The 21,668-nt window shown below is 42.2% G+C and overlaps 1 protein-coding gene across 1 annotated transcript in view; it reads right to left on the bottom strand.

The window, feature by feature from the left end:
- The window catches only part of USH2A (usherin), a 784,083-nt gene that overhangs the window by 73,585 nt on the left and 688,830 nt on the right, over window positions 1-21,668 (bottom strand). Inside the window, exons 61-63 of the mRNA XM_019920609.2 lie at window positions 14,314-14,541; window positions 8,428-9,944; window positions 4,755-5,076 (exon numbers count right to left, since the gene is read on the bottom strand). Coding sequence (XP_019776168.2) covers window positions 4,755-5,076; window positions 8,428-9,944; window positions 14,314-14,541 — 2,067 coding nt within the window. The remainder of the gene's footprint in view (window positions 1-4,754; window positions 5,077-8,427; window positions 9,945-14,313; window positions 14,542-21,668) is intronic.

Genomic DNA, 21,668 nt, shown 5'->3' on the forward strand with positions numbered 1-21,668 from the left:
TATATTCCAATAAAAATTAATTAAGGAAAAAAAAAGAATATGGTGCCTATGTCAGCATGAAAAAGTTACGGAAGATAGACCTCTGCCCCTAATCCCATAGAAATGGAATGATGTCTGACAAGTGGGGGTTGTAAGCTGCTCTTTGCAGGAAACCGCCCTCAGCAAGGAGCCCCTTTTCTTGTCACTTTAGCAAAGCTATATTGTAACTAACTTTTATACCAGGCGGCCCCGTGCTCTACTCATCTCCCGTCCAAGCACACCTTTCAAATCTTTTAATCACACAACACCTGGCCTAACTTGTTTTCCATAGATCAAAGAAGTAGAAATGAAGAATAAGTAACTAACAGATGACCAGATCTCTTCCCTACCTTCCCCTTCAGTAATCTCCCAAACAAACTGTGTGACCAAGATGAGATCTAGAGGAAGATCACACGCCTGCATGCAGTGGGGGATGGCGAAGACTCTGACCCCTTATGTCAATGATTAACTGAGATAACTTCTCTGTTTCCCTTGAAAAGCTTTCATGGCCAAGCGGAATCTTTGGAGGTGGTTTTTGGGGACACTAAGTCCACCATCCCCAGATGGCCAGCATTCTGAGTAAAGGCACCTTTCCGTTTTATTTACATTTGTATGTAATTGATTTTGTTAGCCTCGAGCAGCAGGACACCCTCCCCCATTCGATAACATAGGGAATGCTTGGGAGCTATCTTCAATGATTTAACTCAAAACCAGAAATGAATACAATGACGTAGGGCCAGGTAGTGGGGTGTGGGGAGGGACATTGGACACCCTCCAGGCACACCAGGTGGACGGCCACCTACCCGACCATGGGTCCTCACCATCCTTCTGATGAATAGGTTTCCATCTCTGGGCAGTTTCTCGGTTCTTTGTTTTCATCCCCTACGAATATATGGATTGTCTCAAAAACACAATCCTCTGTAGGAGGGTCAAATCACAGATATGGTGGGCGAACCAATGACTCTAGGACAATAAAGGTGTTTTCTGAAAAGCAGCCTGTGGATAAAGTAACCCTCAGACAGGTTTGAGAGCAATTCAAATTCATCTCAAAGACAAAATGTTCTTTTGTTAAAGGGAAATCAATTCTTATAGTACATTACTTCCTAAATGACTTCGGGAAGATAACTCAGGATCTATAAAGACTTAGCATTTGCACAGGCTAAATAAATCCAATAGTTTAGTTCATTTATTTCAGCATTTAATCTATATTTTTCAAAATATTTCCTGTAAAATCTTGGTTTTGGGGCTGATAGACTAGATTTTTTTTTTTTGTCTGCTCTCTATCCTTCTTATGTTGTAACAACATGGGATTAGCTAGTAAATGCAAATTTGAGGTCAGTCTGCTGTGAAAACCAAATTAAGTAATTTCATTTGGGTGATGTGAGTATGGGGGAGGAGCCTGACACAGGGCTGATAGTAACAGTTACAAAAGAGACAGCATAGGGGCTTCCCTGGTGGCGCAGTGGTTGAGAGCCCGCCTGCCGATGCCGGAGACACGGGTTCGTGCCCCGGTCCGGGAAGATCCCACATGCCGCAGAGCGGCTGGGCCCGTGAGCCATGGCCGCTGAGCCTGTGCGTCCGGAGCCTGTGCTCCGCAACGGGAGAGGCCACAGCAGTGAGAGGCCCGCGTACTGCAAAAAAAATAAAAGAGCATAGCCTGAGGTTCTTAACTTGTCTCCCCTCTGAAATGTGGGTCCCTTGGTAACTGGTTGTCCTTAGCTTCTGGTGAGTGTATGGCTGTTAGCATCACTGTTGCCATATTGGGTTCGTACCTTTCCTCCTGGCCTTCCATTGCCCCTACCCAGGACTGAACTGTGCAGTCTGTGCAGTGAATCAGTTCTCTGCCTCAAGGGCTTTGTAGTTAGTAGATATTCTTTCATAATCACTAGGACCAGGCGGCCTCTATGATCTGTTAGTCCCCAAACAACGATGAAGACCTTCGCTGACATGTTCTCAGGGCCCACAAAACTAGTTACCGATTCATAAATCTTGACTTAGGAATGCACGTCCTGTTTCCAAGCACGTACCCCCTACCCTAGGTTAACTATAAAACTGTCCCATTGGTCCCTTGACGGTGCAGAGTGCAGCTGCCAGTGTTTCAGGATTATTGTCCGCTCAATCCCACCCTGTGCGTAAGTGTAATAAACTGATCCATCGATTATACGGAGCTGCTTGTCTCAATTTTTGGTCTCAAGATACCTTCTCAGTCTGGTGGGCACTTTTCATTCTCTCCATCCTCCCACAGTAAGAAAACTGACAGAGCTAAGATACATGCTTGGAGTTTACCATTCCTTAGAAAACTCAGGGAAGACTTTACAGATGATATGGCCAATTGTTTAACCCAATGACACAGTATGATGCCAAAGAAGCTACAATCACTGGTTTGCTTTCAGTATCCACAGGTCACTTAGTTTTGTCTAGTTAGAGGTCAAATATTTCATGCTGATTCCATTCAGCTCTCTTACAACGGTGCACTTTTATTCATAAAGGGGACTAGACAATTGAGAATAGAAAGGTCTTTGATAACTTGATACTTTTCTGTAAAGATAATGATAAAGAACAAAAAAGTGGCCACATAGGTTCTGGCTGTTTCTAACAGTATTCTTTCTCCAACTGTGGCATCAATAGATATTTTGTTCCTTCATGATATAAGCCACAATCCTTACCCTAAACCCTTGGGACCTGAAGTGCTTTTAAATAATTTTTAATTTTTTCAGATTTGGGAAAGTTAATAAAATGCATATACTGTATATTTTGTAATATCTGCAGAATGCCCTTGTAATAGAATACAATACTTCTGTAGCAAAATATATAACTATTCATATTAAATGAGATAAATAAATGCTGTAAATAGTGTGGTTTGTTTAAACTGGGTTTTGCTGTTGAATGAGTTGTACCAAACCTAGATAAAAACTTGTTTTGGGGAATTCCCTGGCAGTCCAGTGGTTAGGATGCGGCGCTTTCACTGCCGTGGGCTTGGGTTCGATCCATGGACGGGGAACTAAGATCCCGCAAGCCACGCAGCTTGGCCGAAAACAAAAAGAGAGATAGAAAACCCAACAACTTCTTTTAAAGAGATTTTTAGATTTGGAATTGCAAACAAGGGATTATGGGTTTACATCTATGTATTTCTCCACACCATTCAAGAATCAATGTATATTTTCAATTCTTACTAACTTCATTGGGAAATTTGTCCTGTACATTACTGGCCTAAAACACATTCCTTTCACGTCTAAACTGTTACCTCTAATCACTGCCCTCACTGATTTGCTCGCCATATTCCTGGTGACTTCGTGATCTTATTATTTCTGGTTATGGTAAGCTGTTCAAGGTTCCGTTTCCTCTTCTAGAAAATTGCACTTGGTCTTGTGCTTGGCACGTGGTGCTTGCATCATTCAGGAAGTTTCCTTTGAAACTGCAAGCAAGAGACTTAAGCAAAGGGAATTTATTGGGGGTACAGTCAGCCCTCCTTCTCCATGACTTCTGTATCCGTGGATTCAACCAACTGTGGATCCAAAATATTTGAAAAGAGGATTCCAGAAAGTTCCAAAAAGCAAAACTTGAATTTGCTGCCTGCCTGCAACTACTGACATAGCGTTTACATTGTATTTACAGCTATTTACGTGGCACTTACATTGCATTAGGTATTATAAATAATCTAGAGATGAATTGAAGTATAGGGGAAGATGTGCGTAGGTTATATGCAAATACTGTACCATTCTATACAAGATACTCGAGCATCTGAGGAGTTTGGTGTCTGCAGGGGTCCTGGAAACAACCCCCCTTGGATACCGAGGGACAACTATATATGTAATTAAAAGAACAGTTGAAGAACCAGGCTTGGAAATGGTGAGGATAAGAAAAGCTTTTGGATTGATGTTAGAGATATTTTATCAGGACTTAGCTCCACCTTTTAAAATCCTGAGTCACTTTGCTGGAGATCAGGCCCCAGGCAAGTCTGAGGGGCAGAGCAGCGCTTGGGTGCCCAACACTTGGCTAGGTGACAGCCTGACACATTGATTGACACTCCCACCAAGGCTGAGCACGGGGTGGAGGAATCATCCCCCCACAGGAACTGGAGCTGCTTGTTACAAGAAAACTGCAAATGCACCCAGACGGCAAAACAAAACAAACCTAACGGAAGTCTTCTATTGATTTCAAAATACCTTCAGAATAGTGTTCTTAATTCCTGACTTTTCAGAGATATGCGAAGTCCTCTTTTCTAGGCTGTCCTCCTACAAAACTTAATTCATCTCCATGCACAGGTTAGTTGTTTTCCTCTAGACTTTTCTCAGCAGTCTATGTCTGTCTTGAGCACAGGGGCTAGAGATGCTCGCCCATTCGATTTTATTTTCTCTCGGTACAATTCCTGAGTTATTTTCAAAGTGATCTTTTCACAAGGAGTATTTCCAGCCAAGGCAACACTGACAGAGAGAAGCTTAATGGTAGAAACCACTTCATTAATAAGAAATGAAAATACTTCACCAGAAATCTGCATAGGAATAACAAGCCTATATCACACGGACCAAGAACTGAGAAAATGAAGAAGGCAAATGAATATGGCCTTTCTTCCCTCATTTACTGCTTAAATTTTTTTTAAAGAATATTATTAAACGACATAAGTCCCATGTTTCTTTAAGTGGCTTTTTAGATTGCAAGCAATTTTTTTCCAGACAGGCGCTGACGTGTACCCACACCCGTCCCAGTGCGAGTTGTTGGTAACACACATTCCTTACCTGGTATTCATACTCTGTGAAAGGCAGTAGTTCCATGTCCATAAAAGAGCTTGAGCTTCCATTATAGGTTAGCACTGGGTTTGATTTTCCAGGCTCAGCTGCTATTTGTCTTCTGTACAATTCATAATATAAAACCTGTCCATTTGGCTGCAGTGGTCCTGTCCACAGAAGGGAAACCATGGGCTGGAATCCCCCTGGAGCCGTCTGGACCTCTAGATGTGGAGGCGGTTGCATCCGAGGTGCAACCTCAGGGGTCTGTATGGATGTCCAGTCACCTGATGCACATCCCAGCCTGGTGCAGGCTTGAATTCGAACTTCATACCTTCAGGACACAAGGCAGAAATAACCCATTATTGGCAAAATCGATTTTCGTGGGAAGAATCTTTAAAAGGCCAAGTGTTTTCTGAAAAAAAGACAGACACGTTTATATCTATTCTTACCTACAACGAACCCTTTTCAAGGACAACAAAGTCATGTTTCCACGGAAATTTTAGAACATTTTCAAACCTCCTGGCTTTCCAAACTAAAGGAAGATGCTCACCTGTCTGGAAAGGGTGGGCACGATTCTTCCCTAAACAGGAATGTATAGAATGAATACACTTTCAAGATACTCTCCAGCAGGAAAATTCTGGTATGCTGTAGAGTTCCTTAACACAGCGAGGGAGAATACAGATCTTGGGAGTTTGAACGAGTTTTCAGCAGCCCTGAGCTCCTCTCTCTGCAGCTGGAGCTAAATGATTCCCCAGGAACGTTTCCAGGTCAGGAAGGAACGTCATGGAATCAAGGTCTCTGTGCTAATAAACCCCCTCACCTGATACCTGACATCTTAAAACAGGCTCCCTTACACCACATGGGGAACTTCCGGGGCCAAAGTTAACCCAGCTACACACCAGATTATCAATCATGGAGACATCTTATCACCACCCAGTTAAACTCAACCAATCAATTATGTTTTGCTTCATAGCGGGTCTCCTGCCACTGGGAAAGGTCTATTTACATAACAGGGACTTTTCCCTTCCAACAAAAGGGGCTTTTGTTAGTCTTAAGTGCCTATGGCTGCAAATAAGTGCTTCCCCCTCTTTTCCATGCCCCTAATTTTTATGATATTATGACACCCCTAATTTCCCCTCAAGCCCCAGCCACCTCCCTTTCTCCCTTTATTTCTTTTGCTTCCAGGCTTTTCCGTCTTCTACTTTCTGCTTTCGCTCTTCCAGATAATCACCGCCTTGTGCTCACTTCCTCGCTTTCTTTCTGTTCCCCTTGCCCTCTTCTTAATTACACTTCTCTCTCCCTTTGGGGAGTCTCCCAGTTCCCTTTTCTGCTTCCCCTTCCCTCCCTCTCCTCTCACGCCCATTTTCACCGTGATGGGCTGCCAGTTAATTGGTGAACAGATCTACAGCTGTGAATGGCAGATCTGCCTTCTAAGCGATTCTGAGAACTCAGTTTTGATTTTCCACGTCTGGATTATTTGTTTTCTGGATTATCTCTGGTGGTTTTAAAATTCTGGGTCAGATTCCTCCTGCTTCTTAGGGTATTCTCAGGATCCTTCTTCCTACTGACCATCTCGGGGGTACCTCAAGGAGGACACACTAATTTGCAGTACTCAGTAAACATTAAGCTGCTGGAAAAACCCCAAATGACATGAATCCCAACTTCATATAGAAGTCATATTCTGGTTTTATTTTTATTTATTTATTTTTCTTGCGGTATGCGGGCCTCTCACTGCTGTGGCCTCTCCCGTTGCGGAGCACAGGCTCCGGACGCGCAGGCCCAGCGGCCATGGCTCACGGGCCCAACCGCTCCGCGGCATGTGGGATCCTCCCGGACCGGGGCACGAACCCGCGTGCCCTGCATCGGCAGGCGGACTCTCAACCACTGCGCCACCAGGGAAGCCCTGGTTTTATTTTTGTGTGTGATTTGATGTTTTTTATTGTTTATACTCTATATAAAGTTATTATAAAATATTGGCTATATTCCCTGTGCTGTACATTACGTCCACATACCTTATTTATTTTATACCCAGTAGTTTGTATGTCTTAACCCCCCTCACCTATCTTGCCCTTCCCTCCTCGTCTCCTCATTGGTAACACTAGTTTATTCTCTGTATCTGTCGGTTTCCCTTTTGTTACATCCATTCATTAGTTTTATTTTTCAAATTCCACATATAAGTGAATACATACAGTATTTGTCTTTCTCTGTCTGACTTATTTCACTAAGCATTATGCCCTCCAGGTCTACTCATATTGTTGCAAATGACAAAATTTTCATTCTTATTTATGGCTGAGTAATATTCCGTTGATATTCTAAGTCGTTAATGTCACTTACATCTTCGATGAGAGTGGACGGTGAAGGGGCATCTCTCATTGCCTTAAATCCCATGGCTAAGTTTCTCACAAAAATCAGACTTTCTTTTTTCAGCCTGGGAAAAATGCCCCTCTCACATCCAGAGACTTTTTTTTTCCCTAGAAATCTTTTTGAATAAGAGTTTCGGAGGGGAGCAAGCTGATACGATCTTTAAAACGTGCAAGTACCAGTCAGGTAAAGAGGAAGCCGGGATGAAATGTACAGCTCTGCAGCTAACATGGGCCTTTTTTATGCCCTGCATCAGAGTAAGAGAAAAGCCAACTCACAGAGCATGTGGATTAGCTATGGAAGATACTTGCAGAAGTTTTAATCACTGTTTAATATTTAATGCAACCCTAAATAATTGTCATTAGGATATGCATAAGACTGCGAATGTTTCATTTCAACAGCACTATATATCAGAGATAATTATAGGAGAGATCTAATCTACACATCAGTACATTACAATAATAGATGAATTTTATCAATGGTGGTTGGTAATCAACACCCAGCCTTTAATTCTTTTAAAGTGGTTCTGTTCATTTTACTAAATTTTAAGAATACAATGTCCTTTGTTACTCTTCTCTCTGGGGATGTATGTTAGTTAAAATGTGATGGGGAAAAAAGCCAAGCAATTCTTTAAAGTATGGGAAGAGGGCTGGTGGTCAGATTCCTTTGTGTGGAAAGCAACACACACCCTTGCTCATCAGAGAGCTCAGAGGGGACCACTAAGAAAACAGGAGCTGGCAGAGTGGCACCGTCCCAAGAAACCACGAGATCAGAGCTGACTGAAGGGCTGGGGAAATAGTCAGAGGAGCCTCACTATTCCTGGAAGACGTGCTGGATTCAATAAGGAGGGCTGGCCCCAGAGCAAATTTCGGATCAGTCCAACTCTGGCTGGCAATAGCTCTCAATGACGGCCCCTTTTTTCATTCTTTAAAATAATACTCCTTTGCCTCACAGTCTAGTTCAGAGAACCGCATTGGGGTTCTCAGAACTGACCAGGGGCTGGCATGTTTCCAGGAGGGACCAGACTCAGGGAAGTGGCCCTACCTCTCCACTCCTTGGTTACAGACATCGCGATGAAGTGCAAACATTTCTAAAAAAACTGACTCTCAAAATGTCACCTGCAAGAATTTTGCTCTCCAGAAGTAATCAAGCAGGTTTGGGCTGGATAAGGACGTAGTTAGTCTACTTGGATGGTTAAACGGATGGGGCTTGGGCACGTCACACATCTTGCTGTTAGAGTCTCCACTGGGACTGACCGAGGGCTCACGCAATAGAAAGGGGCAGTGGCTTGTTCTCAGGAAAGCCAGGGTCAGTTACCTACCTGTGAAATGGCTTCAGCTGGTTTACTATGAATGACCGTGTACCAAAAGAATTATGAGTTGTGTTTACGTGTACGATTTTTGTTTCTCTTTCAAACAGCTCACGGATGAAGAGGGTGTAGTTGACGATATGACCGTTTGTCCTTACTGGAGGGTCCCAGCTCACTAAGATGTCCTGAGGGCCCTTGGCCAGCAATTTTGGAGGCTCCATCCCTGAAGGCGCTGAGGGGCTGGTTCGATCTTTGACAAGTGGACTCAAAACACCCCCTTGGCTGTTGTTGGCCATCACTGTGTAGCCATACTCCACACCTGGGGCGAGAGTAAAATCATGATAGCGAGTTTCCAGGCCGGTATAGACAATGGTTCCGTCCCTCCTAAGTTCATAGCTTCTGATCTGGCCATTTGGGGTTCCTGGCGGTTTCCAGGTGATTTCTATGGATTCTGAGCCCGTGACTTGTAGTTTTGGAGGGTCCATGTTTTGTGGCGGGGCCTCCATCGTCCAGGCAGACTCTGCCACACTAGCTGTGCAACCTCCGTTGGTGCAGGCCACTAGGGAGAGATTATACTGTGTGGAAGGCTGCAGGTGGGAAACCAACAGGGACAGGTTCTGCCCAGCAAGGTACTCCTTACCATCCAGTCTGAGTAAATACTGAGTGATCTCTCCATTTTGAATTGATGGCGGTGACCAAGATGCATTTATTTGAGTGGCACTGATGGTCCAAAGAGCTGGAGGGCGGACCCCTGCAGGGGCAGCCTCAAGGGTTGTGATGCTGGTAGGCGTGCTAGTGGAACAGCCCTCACTGGTGCAGGCTGTGACTACATATCTGTACGTGGAAAAAGGAAGCAGCGCTTCATCAGTATAATTGAAAGTCTCGGCATCGAAGCTGAAAGGATAGAGCACCCCGTTCCTTTGAAGCCTATAGGACTGGATAATGCCATTAGGCTGTGCTGGTGGGATCCAGGAAATCATCAGTTTGGGGGGATTCACAGATACCTGGGCTATCTCAGGTGGAGAGAGGCCTTCTGGAAGTGCCTGCCTGGTCCTTACCACACTCCAAGAGCTGCAGGTACGGCCTGCTGAATTCCAAGTGTGGATTTTATATTCACACTGCATCCATGGCCGCAGACCTGTGTCATTATACACAAATGTATTCCTTTCAGTATCATATTCTGTGAAAACAATTTTCTCATCGTCCTGGATTGTCTGATTCCCCCCAGCTTTTCCCTCGAAGCATCTGCGAATCACTTCATAGCGAATTATCTTTCCGTTTGGGTTAACGGGCTCTGACCAGCTCAGCTCAACGCTGGTGGACCCCACAGACTGGATGGTGGGAGCCAGCTGAGACTGGGGTGCGGCTTCTTCTGTCCACAGAGGCTGGGGTGCCGAGTGTGCACAGCCCGCCCTGGTGCAGGCCTCCAGCGTCAGCGTGTAGAGCGTGAAGGGGTCCAGGCGTCGGAAGAGAAATTGACGATTCAGGCCGGCGTACTCCAAGACACCATCACTGAAGACATTGTACGTCTGCAGGAAGATGGGGAACAAAGCATATGATTTCTTGGTGTCACTACTTCGTCCCTTTTAACCCCTTCTGCCCCCTGTTCCTCACCTTGATGATCCTAACCCAGAAGAAGCATTCTGATATGAATTTTGGGAATGTGATCTTTGCCTTTTCTCTTTTTAAGGTTGGATATCATGTAAGCATATATCTAAAAGCTAAGAGTCACTGAAATTAATTCGTTGACTTAAAGAGCGCTCACGGGGTTTCCTCCCATTTTTATCTTTTAGAAGTGGGGAATAGTATTCAAATTCCCTATTTTATAAAAATTAAGAGCTTCTAATTTCACCCTGAGTAGGCTAAATTGGGCCTATCCACATTGTCTATTGCCACAGCATTTACTGGGAAATGGAATTATAATGCTTAATCATTAGTACCAGGGTGCCAGGGCAGAAAATGTGTGAGTGTCTGGTGTGGGCACACATGCACACGTGTACATAGGTACATATACATGTTATACACATATACAAAAACATAGGTACAAACTGATGACCAGAAAATGGAAAACCCACCCTGTTTTCTCTTACCAGTTATAGAAGAATAGATGGTTTCTTTGGAGCAAAGTATTGTTTTGTTCCAGGGAAAACCATCTGAATGCTCATGATACAAACGTAGAGCAAGTTTCCAACCCATATTATTCATTGTTCTTTGGGGAAGATGAGAGGTAACTTAGCTTGAATGTAGATGTTTTTGAATGATGGTTCCCCATCTTTTCATGCTTCAGTGTACCTGAGAGACAGGAGACCTTCCTGTACATGGTCGTGACCCTGTGATTATGTCTCTTAAGATGAGATGGACAAATACCAGAGTCCCTTGAGAGGCAAATCTTCCCACAGGTTGTTCCTGGATTGTTGATATACTTTAATGTTATTTAAGATTAAATAGCCTAGATCTGGAAATCTATTTATGTTGGACTATTGTATTTTGGTGTGATTTTCTTGTTGGGGGTCTCAGGGCAAGATCATACCCCTGAGGGAAGGGGAATAGAGTATTTTCTGAAGACAGCTTAGATTCCACAATCAATTTGAAAGTCTCTCTGACTCTCTGTCCCCTCCCCCATATTCACCTGGCAAATCTCTAACTAGTGTTAAATTCAGCTCTCCCTCTGGGCCTTAGCTTCTAACTGGGTTTGGAGAAAAACTCTCAAATATATTGACTGGTGTCACTTTAAATTTCTTACCATAACTTTTAAATAGATGATTACCAACTATAAAACCATATGTTTGCTCTCTCATTTTTCAAAGTAAGAAATATCTTCTCCTTTCCCCACTAACAGCCAATACCCCCTTCTCTCCCTCACAGGTGGTTGTTGACATAACCATATATTTGACTGAGGAAAGTAGAGGCAGTCAGACAGGAATGTTCTCATGTTATAGATTATCACTGCCATAGGCATGTGAATCTAGACGTACCCTATTTGCCTCTGTTCCTTTTCCTATGGATGAAGTACCTCTGCCCCCACTGAAGTCCACCTGAGCTCTGGATCCTGTCCTCTCCTCCTTCCTACAGATTTCCCTCTTGCAATTATTCTCATCATCTCTTGCTTCACTGATTTATCTCCCTCTACTGGGTTATTTCCATTAACATTTAAATGTACTCTAGGATCTTTCACTGATTTTTGAATAAAACTTCTTGACACCATAGTCCCCTGGCTCCTGCCCCATTTCTCTGTTTTTTTCTTTCCATCTATACTTCTTTGAAGAGTTGCTATCCTATTCCCTCAAACCATCCCGACCAGGTTTCCCATTTCAACATTTGATTTTCTTGTGAAGATCACAGTGACCTCCTGGTTTCCAAATACAGGGTCATATCTCTGCCCTCATGTTACTGGATCTCTCAACACCATTGGCACATTTTCTGTTCCCTTCTGGGACATCCCTCTCATCTACTTTTCCTTCTACCTCATGTGTCTTGACAGCTCCTCTCCATACTCTTGACCTCTAAATTTTTGTATTCCCCAGGGCTTGATCCCAGGCTCTCTTCATCTCGAGTTAGATTCTCTCCATAGGTGATGTCCTCCAGGCCCATGGGTTTGAATACTACTCATCTGCTAATGAATTCCAAATACATATATCTTCATGAAGAACTCTCTCGAGTGTTCTAGACTTGTACTTCCAACTACCTACTTATCCCCTCAAACCTGTACATCTTCCAGCCTTCCCTTCCCAGTCAATGACTCAAGGCCAAAGTCCAGATGTCATTCTGAAGTACTACTTTTCCTTCATGTATCACATTCAGTCCATTAACAGACCTTGTCATCTCTACCTCTGGATACATCCCCAATCCACTCACATTTCTTGACCTTCTCAACTCCCACTCTAATTCAAGCCACAGTCAATTCTACCCTGACTTCTTTCACAGATTCCAAACTCCACTGGTCTCCTTATAGCCCATTTCCTACATAGGAGCCAGAGTGATTTGGAAAAACATAAATTTGATTGTGCTATCCCTTTGCCTAAACCCTTCTGTAGTTTTTCATCACACTCAGAATAAATCCCAAGCTCTGATCACAGCCCACAAGGTTGAGCACACAGTCCACCTTTCACCAATCCCTTGAATCTCATCTAGTATCATCTTCCCTCCCCAACCCTCCCAAACTTCAACCACACTGGCTTTCTTCCCTTGATGTGAAGAAACCAAGTTCATCCCTGGCTTCAGGCCTTGCATTTGCTGTTCACTTTGTCTGAACATTTTGCTCTCGTATCTTCACATGACTGACTCTGTCTTGTCATTCAGGGCTCAGCTCAAACGTCAACTCAATTCAAATGATCATCCATGCTAAAACAGCCCGAGCAGGCATAATTACATTATTCTGTTTAATATTCTTTATAGCATTCACCACTCTCTGAAATTTTCTGGTTTGTGTACTAGCTTTTTGTTTGCCTCTCTGTAGCCCCACTGTTCATGTATTCTCACACACACACAAGGTCTATGACAGCAGGGACCTTGCCTGTCTTGTTCACTCCTGAATAATTGCCTGGAACTTAGTAGAAGCCTCAATAAATATTTGGTGAACCACAAACACACGTAAAAGGAGTAGATATTTCTATTGTCAATCATTCCAGGAAGAGGCAGACACTGGGATGGGAAATAAACACTCACAAGGAGGGGTGCTTTGATGGGTGTGAGAGAGATACTCTTTGCTCTGATGGGGACCTTAGGGCTGAGGCTTGGATTTTAAGGCCATGGTTCCTAGGGCTCAGGCCTCCTGTCCTAGAGTAGCCAAAGTCCGGCTCAGTCACATGCCAGGGGCTGGTAGAAAGCAGCTTGTAGCATACCTGGAGGTGGGTAGAGAGGTGGCCACCGTACCAGGCAGTGAGGCAGCCTACAGGGAGGCCCATGAGGATGGGCCTGGGTCTGTGAGCTCTAGTTACAGATCTAAGTCACTGCTGTAGGTAATTTCCTGCCAGCATCCCACTATGGGGTTTTCAGGGAAGGTTTATCAAAAGTCACAGCTTAGTCTTAGAAGTTCTATGTGGAATTAGTGGGGGGGTCTTTGCCACCTTGAGAGGGAGTGGTAAAGGAGAGGCAGAGTGTCTACAGCATCTGCAGGGGGTGGCAGTCCCCGCCTGCACGAGGTGATGGATGAGGGCCTGAGTGGTGGTCCAGGGCCAGAGGAGACTAGAGGCAGAGGCAGTAATAGACGGACAGCTGAGTCGCCAGCAGCCTTGGAGAAGAACATCAGAAGGGTGATGATGCTGCCTCTTATGTGGGTGATGGTTCAAAGCATCAAAATGTGGATGATAATGGAAACCTTATTTGGGCGCTCACAGACTGGTGAAGCTGGGGTTCGATGTGACATTAGTAAGACTGCTGCTCATGGCTACATAGGGACATCGTGGACTTAGCAGACATGCGGGGCTTCCTGTTTCCTGATGAGTGAGCTCTGCTCAAAGTGCAAATCAGGCAAAGCTTAAGCAAAGAGCTGGGAAGGACAATTCGGGAGGCACTAGGAACATGGTCATTTAGAGTTCCGTTTTGGTGTGACTACCTGGCTTCAAATCCCAATTCGGTTGTCGCAATGTTGTTTAGCCTCAGACAGTGATTTAGCCTTTATGTGCCCAGTGAGGTTTAGTGGTACCTACAGAGTAGGGCTGATGTGCGGATTAAATGAGATAATCCATAGAGAGCACTTAGACAGCGTTGGGTTCATAGGAAGCTTAACACGTGTGAGCTAGTTTTCTCTGATCTATGATTAAGCGCCTGGAGGAACTATCAGGAAGAATTAACCAGACTGTGAAGGGAGTTTTCCCACAGTGACCTGATGGCATGTCAGGGCTCATCTATTTATCTGTAGAATACCAAACATGATCGCATATTCAGGGTAGACATTACCTTAATCACACCATTGGTTCTTACAGGCTCTGACCACCGCAGTAGCAATGCCCGGCCGTTCTCCTTCTGCTCCACCGAAAAGTAGCTCAGCCCACTGGGGGAAGATTCTAGGGTTCGTACTAGAGTCCAGGGGCTTGAAACTTCTCCTGCCCGGTTTGTGGCCACAACACTAATGTGATATGTGGTGAAGGGTTCTAAGCCGAACAGGTGGGCTTGATGGCTCGTCCCCTGGAAGAAAATGAACAGTTTAGTTTCCTTTTGGAAACTGCTACCAATTGCTGGAAGGTCATTCTTTGGCCAAGACGCCTCACCAATGACAGCAGAAATATCACAACAGAGATTTGAATTATTAAGAAAACAATATGGTTTTTTCTTGTTCTTCACATGCTAAATATATTACCTAATGTTGTGTGATTTCAGACACACACACACACACACACACACACACAGAGCTTGGATCAGATAGGATCCTTGCCCTTTCAGAGCTTGCGACCCAAGGGATGCAATATATTACAAAAGCAATAAAAAAAATCTATGATGTCTCAGGTCAGTGTAGCATGATTTCATGATGGAAATCAGTGGTACCAAGTTGAGTGGCAGAGAATGGAATAATCTTAAGGATTTGGAAATTGAACCTGAGCAACACTAATTCTCTCTCATTAAACCCCGACACTATTTTTTACATAAGACTCTCCCCATCTCCCCCCTCTCTCATTCTCTTGGTGTGTATTTACATTTTACAAAGACAATAAAACAAACACAAGGAAACAACAATAAGCCAACTGAACTATAGATGCACAAGCACCCTGAGGGCAGTCTACTATTAATATCAACGTGAAAATATTCTCATTTGTTAAAAACATCCTAACTAAAGCTCTGAAATTTACCAAAAGTAATTGTTAGCTAGGCTTTGAGTATTTGGTCTTTGTTAATTTAAAAGAAAAAAAAATGATAGCATAATTCGTTTTTTTCCTGCTTGGACAGCAGCACTAACCATATTTTGCATAATTAAACTGGACCTAAGAATCCTAATGTTTTGAAAGAGCCCAGGGTGCTCTTTCTACATCTGGGCTGGATGGAAGTGTCTGTTTACAGATAGGAATTATGTCTGCAAGTGGACCAGTAATGTATGTATAGGTAAACACACACAGACACTTTCTGTTGTGTACCATATCCATTGGACGTGAATAATCACAAAGAAGTTTTTACTGGTTTACTAGGATATATACACTTAATGGTATGTGAGGTCAGCTTTGGTTTATTTGACACTTAAATGTGACAGATCATCTTCAATTGTCCTTTTCTTGGTGGGCACAGGAAGAGGAAGATGAGATGAAGAAGAGAAAGTTATTTCTGAGAGCAGTACCCGAAAGCACCAGACAAAGTTATGTGTATGGAAATTCTTTTTAATTTGAGGGAATCCAAATCTCATTTTGAATAAAATCTAAAACCAGGTGGCAAAATCCAACTGAACCACTTTCCAAAAAAACTGGTTAGACGAAACCAAAACACACCATAGAAATAATTTTTGACACCATTCCCCCACATTCTTGGTTGTAAGTTTTATAAGTTTCTATTAGTTAATGTTTCTTATTATGTGTTAAACACAAGCAGGGGAAATATAATTTCCTTTACTTATCAAAAACTTGTAAAGTCAATTTTCCTGTTTCAGTAAGGTCCTATTATGATATTACAGGCTGAACTCTTGAAATCTTTTAATATTTAAACATTTGCTAAGCGACCAGGCTCTGAAAAAAAGTATACAGAAATACTAATTTCTCTTTTTTAAAATATTAAAAGTTAGATCATAAATATTTAAAACTTATTTCTCCAACAACACTGGATTGGTCTTTTAGATAAATACAGCACAGAAATAGAATGACCATAGTGAATATTAAAGTTGAATATGCTACAAGTCCCGATTACAAACATTCTTTTCTGATAAATGATTCCTTTTCTGTGGAAATAGGGCAAACACGGGCAAGATTAATAATGCAAAAAAGAACCATTCTTTGTTCAGAATATTCAGTAGTAGATGCCAAAAAAGCATCAGCTCCAAAGCAAACAGTGATCACCTCTAACAGATTATATATGAAAAAAGGTAGGCTGCTGGGGGACATTTAGAGATAGCTTTTGTCATAAGAAACACGAAAAGCATGTGGGCTGTAAAGCAAAAACATACGTATATTGTCCATAGCAGCACCTGCTCCATTACAGTTTATTTCAGAGCTGAGAATTCCATTCAGCCCCTAGATGGCAACACTGTCAAGCACTTTCGGTGCCATGAGTGCTCAATGATTAACTGACATTCAGTCATCCAACACACTCCAGGCCGCCATTTAAAAAATAACAAAACTGATTTCATTATAGATTCTTTTAATAAACATTTATAGCCAGATCCTTGAAAGCAGAAGTACTGAAAATGTTCTGGCTTCAAAACCTCCACCAACTAATGTGGAAATATGACCCGCAGGTCTCAAGTTGAAGTTCACGCCTGCCTGACACAGAAATGTTTACATGTAGACTCCTACAAAAGGTGATTACAACCGTTGTTTTGCTTAATTTGGTCTATATATCTTCTTAAAATATAGAAATAATCACATATCATAAATGTACAGGAAACGTGAAGGAGAATTTTTCTATCATAAATTTATACTGAGACAAGTTCCCATATTATGTCAACTTGTTATTTCTGCAAAACTACAACACACACACGCATGCTTTAAATAAACCTCAGTGATAGCCATACTTTTTGTCAATATTTAGTTAAGTCCACATAAAAAATAAAGAAAACTTCACAATGGCAAGACAATCCCTAACCGATTTATCCTTTGACATTTTAGGAAATCCTTTATATTATTCTTCCCTGAATGGATATCTAACCCCAGAGTTCACTATTTTAGAAACCAACTGTAAAATCTGGGCACAGTTCACTCTATGGATTAGGTTGAGTCTTGTTTGTTTACTCAGTTACTTGTGATTTTCCTTAAATTCAGAATATTTGCTTGAGCCCTGTTGACCTTACGTGATTTGGATTCCATTCCTTCCTTTGGGGACGGAGCATTCTGTCCCACTGACTGGGAAAGTCCTCATTAAAAACTTCCTTCTTTTCGCTCCGCTGCTGCCCCTTTTCTTCCTTCCCTCTGGAGATTATCTTAATTCAATAAGATTTCTTTTCATTGTCATTGTTTTGTTTGTTATTTCCCTTTTCTGTCCTACTGATTCTTTTGAGATATATATATATATATATATATATATATATTTGTTATCCCTGACCTTTGGGCTACCTAACTTATACCTTCTTCCCTTTTGTCTTTGTCCTGTCCATGTGTACAACCACATAATATTGCTAATTTTTTTTTAATTCTAAAAGTATATTAACCACTTCTGTTAGGCAGCCGAAGAAAAGAATGACTCAACAAAGGAAAACAGGAATAATTCATTCTCTGCAATCTAATACATACAGATCAGTGAGTCCTTTAATGAGACATAAAGACAAGACTCTCTGGAACACTCCGCCAGTTGAGGTTCTGCTGGCAATGTGAACTACACTTTAACCTCTCAACTCTGCTCCTGGGGGCACGTGAAACTACTTGGAGTCTTTGGCAGTCAGACAATTTTACACCATCTCCTCTGATTATTTTTGATTACTTGAAGTGCCCCAAAGGTGGCCATGGGGTCAATAGGTTTATGTAGGTTGAAAATGATCAAAAATTACCATTGATCTGTAGCTGTCAATAAAAGGCTGCATGGGGAGACTCCCTGCACAAATGTTTAAACTGCATAAAGCAACCTAACTTAGTCATCTTTGAGTCCATTGATCTGATGATCCAGCAGTTTCCAGAGCCTTCCCTCTGGTCTTTAAGGTGCATTTTCACTGAACCCATTTACCTTGGCCCTAAGGACTCTTTTTACCCTGCTCCTGGTAATGAACTAAAACAGTGATGTCTCGGCACTGCTGTGTTCATCAACAGAGTTTTATGTGTGCTTATTGCATTTGGAAGGGGTTAATCTTCCTGGTCACCATCAACTTCATTTCCAGCCAATGGGGTTTCTTCTGGCTTCACCCCTTATCTTGGGCTCCGTATTTAAAAATGGGTGACTCTTGGCTTATAAATCCTAACCCAGTTGTAGGATTCCTTTGCCTCCTTAATTCTCACGAATGCCAAGACCCAGAGAATACCTCATATTGAAAGTTTGCTTATTTTGCACAGAGAACTTCAGGGAAATCTAGATTTAAATATATTTACTTTTGTTTTCTTCAGTTGAACCACTTGGATGCTGCGTCTCCGTTTTATTGTAAGTTACAGTTTATCTTGTCATAATGATAAAATAAAGGACTGGTTATTGACAAGCTTCTGGTTTAGTTACCACTGAAACACGAGAAATAAGAAAAGTTCCCATTTAGCATCACCTGAAATTCATGGCTTTGAGCCGCGTACATCCAGTCAATTGGATGACTTTTACATATTTTAGTGCCTAAAAAATCAACACAAAATATTTTTCTAGATTTCTGAAAGCCAAATAATTTGAGGCATTGTCAATCTATATTCCTTCCCATTCATAAAGCTAATTTTTGAGTTCTCCAAAAGTTCATCAACATATTTCTATCTAGTACTTATTTTGTAAAAATCCAATCAGTCTTAATACAGAAATGCTCTTTGTTACCCATCCCCAAATATCAACCTTAAGTGCTTATCCATGGTTATCTAAGCATGGACTTCCAAGCCTGCAAAATGTTAACACAGTCAGAAAATTTCCACTGATTTCACGTGTATACTGACTTTATGGGTCAGTATAAAATGCCATCTCTGTCTACAGAGCTCCTGGCTGGTGGGACAAAGAAGACATTTTTTCATGACACACACATACACGTAGAGTTGCTCCAGAATGAAAGATCGACTGACAGTACAAGAAAGGAAGAAGAAAACACCCTTTGGGTTCATGATCTATTGCCATGTGTGTGAACAGTGTGTCTATGTTAGGTGGCGTTGCTAAGTGGCAAGACAGAGTTGCCAAAATGGTCAGGGGAAACATTTAGTATTGTCGGCCAGCAGCTCCATTCAATTCTTTAAACCCTTTTGAGCATCTGATATGTACAAGATTCAGTAAAGTTGGTGTGGGGATACGAGATGGAGAGCACAGGCTTTTTTTTTTTTCTCGCGGTACGCGGGCCTCTCACTGTTGTGGCCTCTCCCGTTGCGGAGCACAGGCTCCGGACGCGCAGGCTCAGCGGCCATGGCTCACGGGCCCAGCCGCTCCGCGGCATGTGGGATCCTCCCGGACCGGGGCACGAACCCGCGTCCCCTGCATCGGCAGGCGGACTCCCAACCACTGCGCCACCAGGGAAGCCCGAGCACAGGCTTTTGATGCTTAGGAACTTTTAATCTAATAGAGCAGATCAACAATATATACAGATGCACACAATTCAGAGTGTAGTAGATGCTATACTGAGCGCCAGGGAAATCAGGGAAATACTGAAGAGATACATACTTCTAATTGGGAAAGAAGGTGAGGGGCGGGGGAAAACTTCGCTGGCATCTGATGTAGGACAGGAAAGATGTAGAGTTTGAGTAGATGAAAATGTGTGAGGGATTGGAAGAAAGAACAGAAGGAAAAAATGCAGGATACATTTGGAAAAGAGCTAAGAGTTGAACGTAGCTGAAGGGTTGTGGATACAGGGCAATAGTGGGGATTAAGGAAGGGAAGAGACTGGTGGTAAGATTGGACAGGGCTGTGAATGTCACCCTAAAGGTTCTGGACTACATTTGTTAGGAAACAATGAACAACAGAACTCTGCCATGCAATTTGAAGGAATAATGGAAGAACGTTTAAATTTTGGTCATGGTTAGTGACTGATAAAATAATAAATCTGTTAAGATGAATTCATTCATTCATTTAATTATTATTCAGCCAATAAAGTACAGACTGTCATATTTAAAAGTAATAGGAGAGTATTTTCTTAGGAATACGATTTTGCAGCAACATGGAGGGACCTAGAGATTATTATACTAAGTGAAGTACACCAGACAGAGAAAGACAAATATCATACGGTATCACTTATATGTGGAATCTTAAAAAAAAAAAGATATAAATGAACTTAAATCATAAATAAACTCGCAGACAGAGGAAACAAACTTATAGTTACCAAAGGGGAAAGGGAGGCAGGGAAGGATAAATTAGGAGTTTGGGATTAGCAGATATAAATTACTAAATATAAAATAGATGAACAACAAGGGTAAATTAGGAGTTTGGGATTAAAATATACACACTACTGTATATAAAGTAGATAACCAGCAAGGACCTACTGTATAGCACAGGGAAATCTACTCAATATTTTTAAATAACCTATAAGGGAAAAGAATCTGAAAAGAATACATATATATGTATAAGAATACATGTATATATATCTGAATCACTTTGCTGCATATCTTAAACTAACACAACATTATATATCAACTATACTTCAATTAAAAAAAAGAGAAAAAATAGATATGCTATACATTGTAAACTTACAATTGGAACATTGTAAATAACGTTAACATAAAAATGCCCATGGGGCTTCCCTGGTGGCGCAGTGGTTGAGAGTCCGCCTGCCGATGCAGGGGACACGGGTTCGTGCCCCGGTCCGGGAAGATCCCACATGCCGCGGAGCCGCTGGGCCCGTGAGCCATGGCTGCTGAGCCTGCGCATCCGGAACCTGTGCTCCGCAATGGGAGAGACCACAGCAGTGAGAGGCCCGTGTACCGCAAAAAAAAAAAAAAAAAAAAAAAAAAAATGCCCATGGTCAGAGATATTATACATGAGTGACTACGGCAGTTGTACAAAGAGGTGGAAGCCATTATTCCTCAACTGTATATAATTAGGCCAAATGTGTGCCTGTTCAGCTCATAATCTTCAGAGACAAAATTTCTTCTCCTATAAATTAAAACATGATAACATTTAAAAAAAGGAATAAGATTTAAAAAAATTTTATTGAATATTTGATCCATTTCAAAATTTGAAATTATTCTTTGCAGTGTTTGTCTTTTGATTGAACTCAAGGTGGGGATTATAACAGCTGGACTGAATTGAAGACAATTATACTGTCCTCTGTCCTGAATCACATGTACCTGGTTTATGGTTTTTGCTGGTAGTGGGGACATGTTTGTGTGGAACCATCCATACCCTTATACTTTATACACATCAAACAGCTAGAAGGCAGCTGGAAAAGTTTAGGGATACTGTTGATGACAACAAAATAGAATGAAGCTAATTCAAAAGTTCAAACAAGTGTGAAAGCATTCCTAGCTCTGGGTTCTAACTGATGTCAGAGGGCTCAATTGGAAAGATTTCAAGAAAGTATAAATGCATAT

The sequence above is a fragment of the Tursiops truncatus genome, chromosome 1 (assembly GCF_011762595.2).
Source record: "Tursiops truncatus isolate mTurTru1 chromosome 1, mTurTru1.mat.Y, whole genome shotgun sequence".
NCBI lineage: Eukaryota > Metazoa > Chordata > Mammalia > Artiodactyla > Delphinidae > Tursiops > Tursiops truncatus.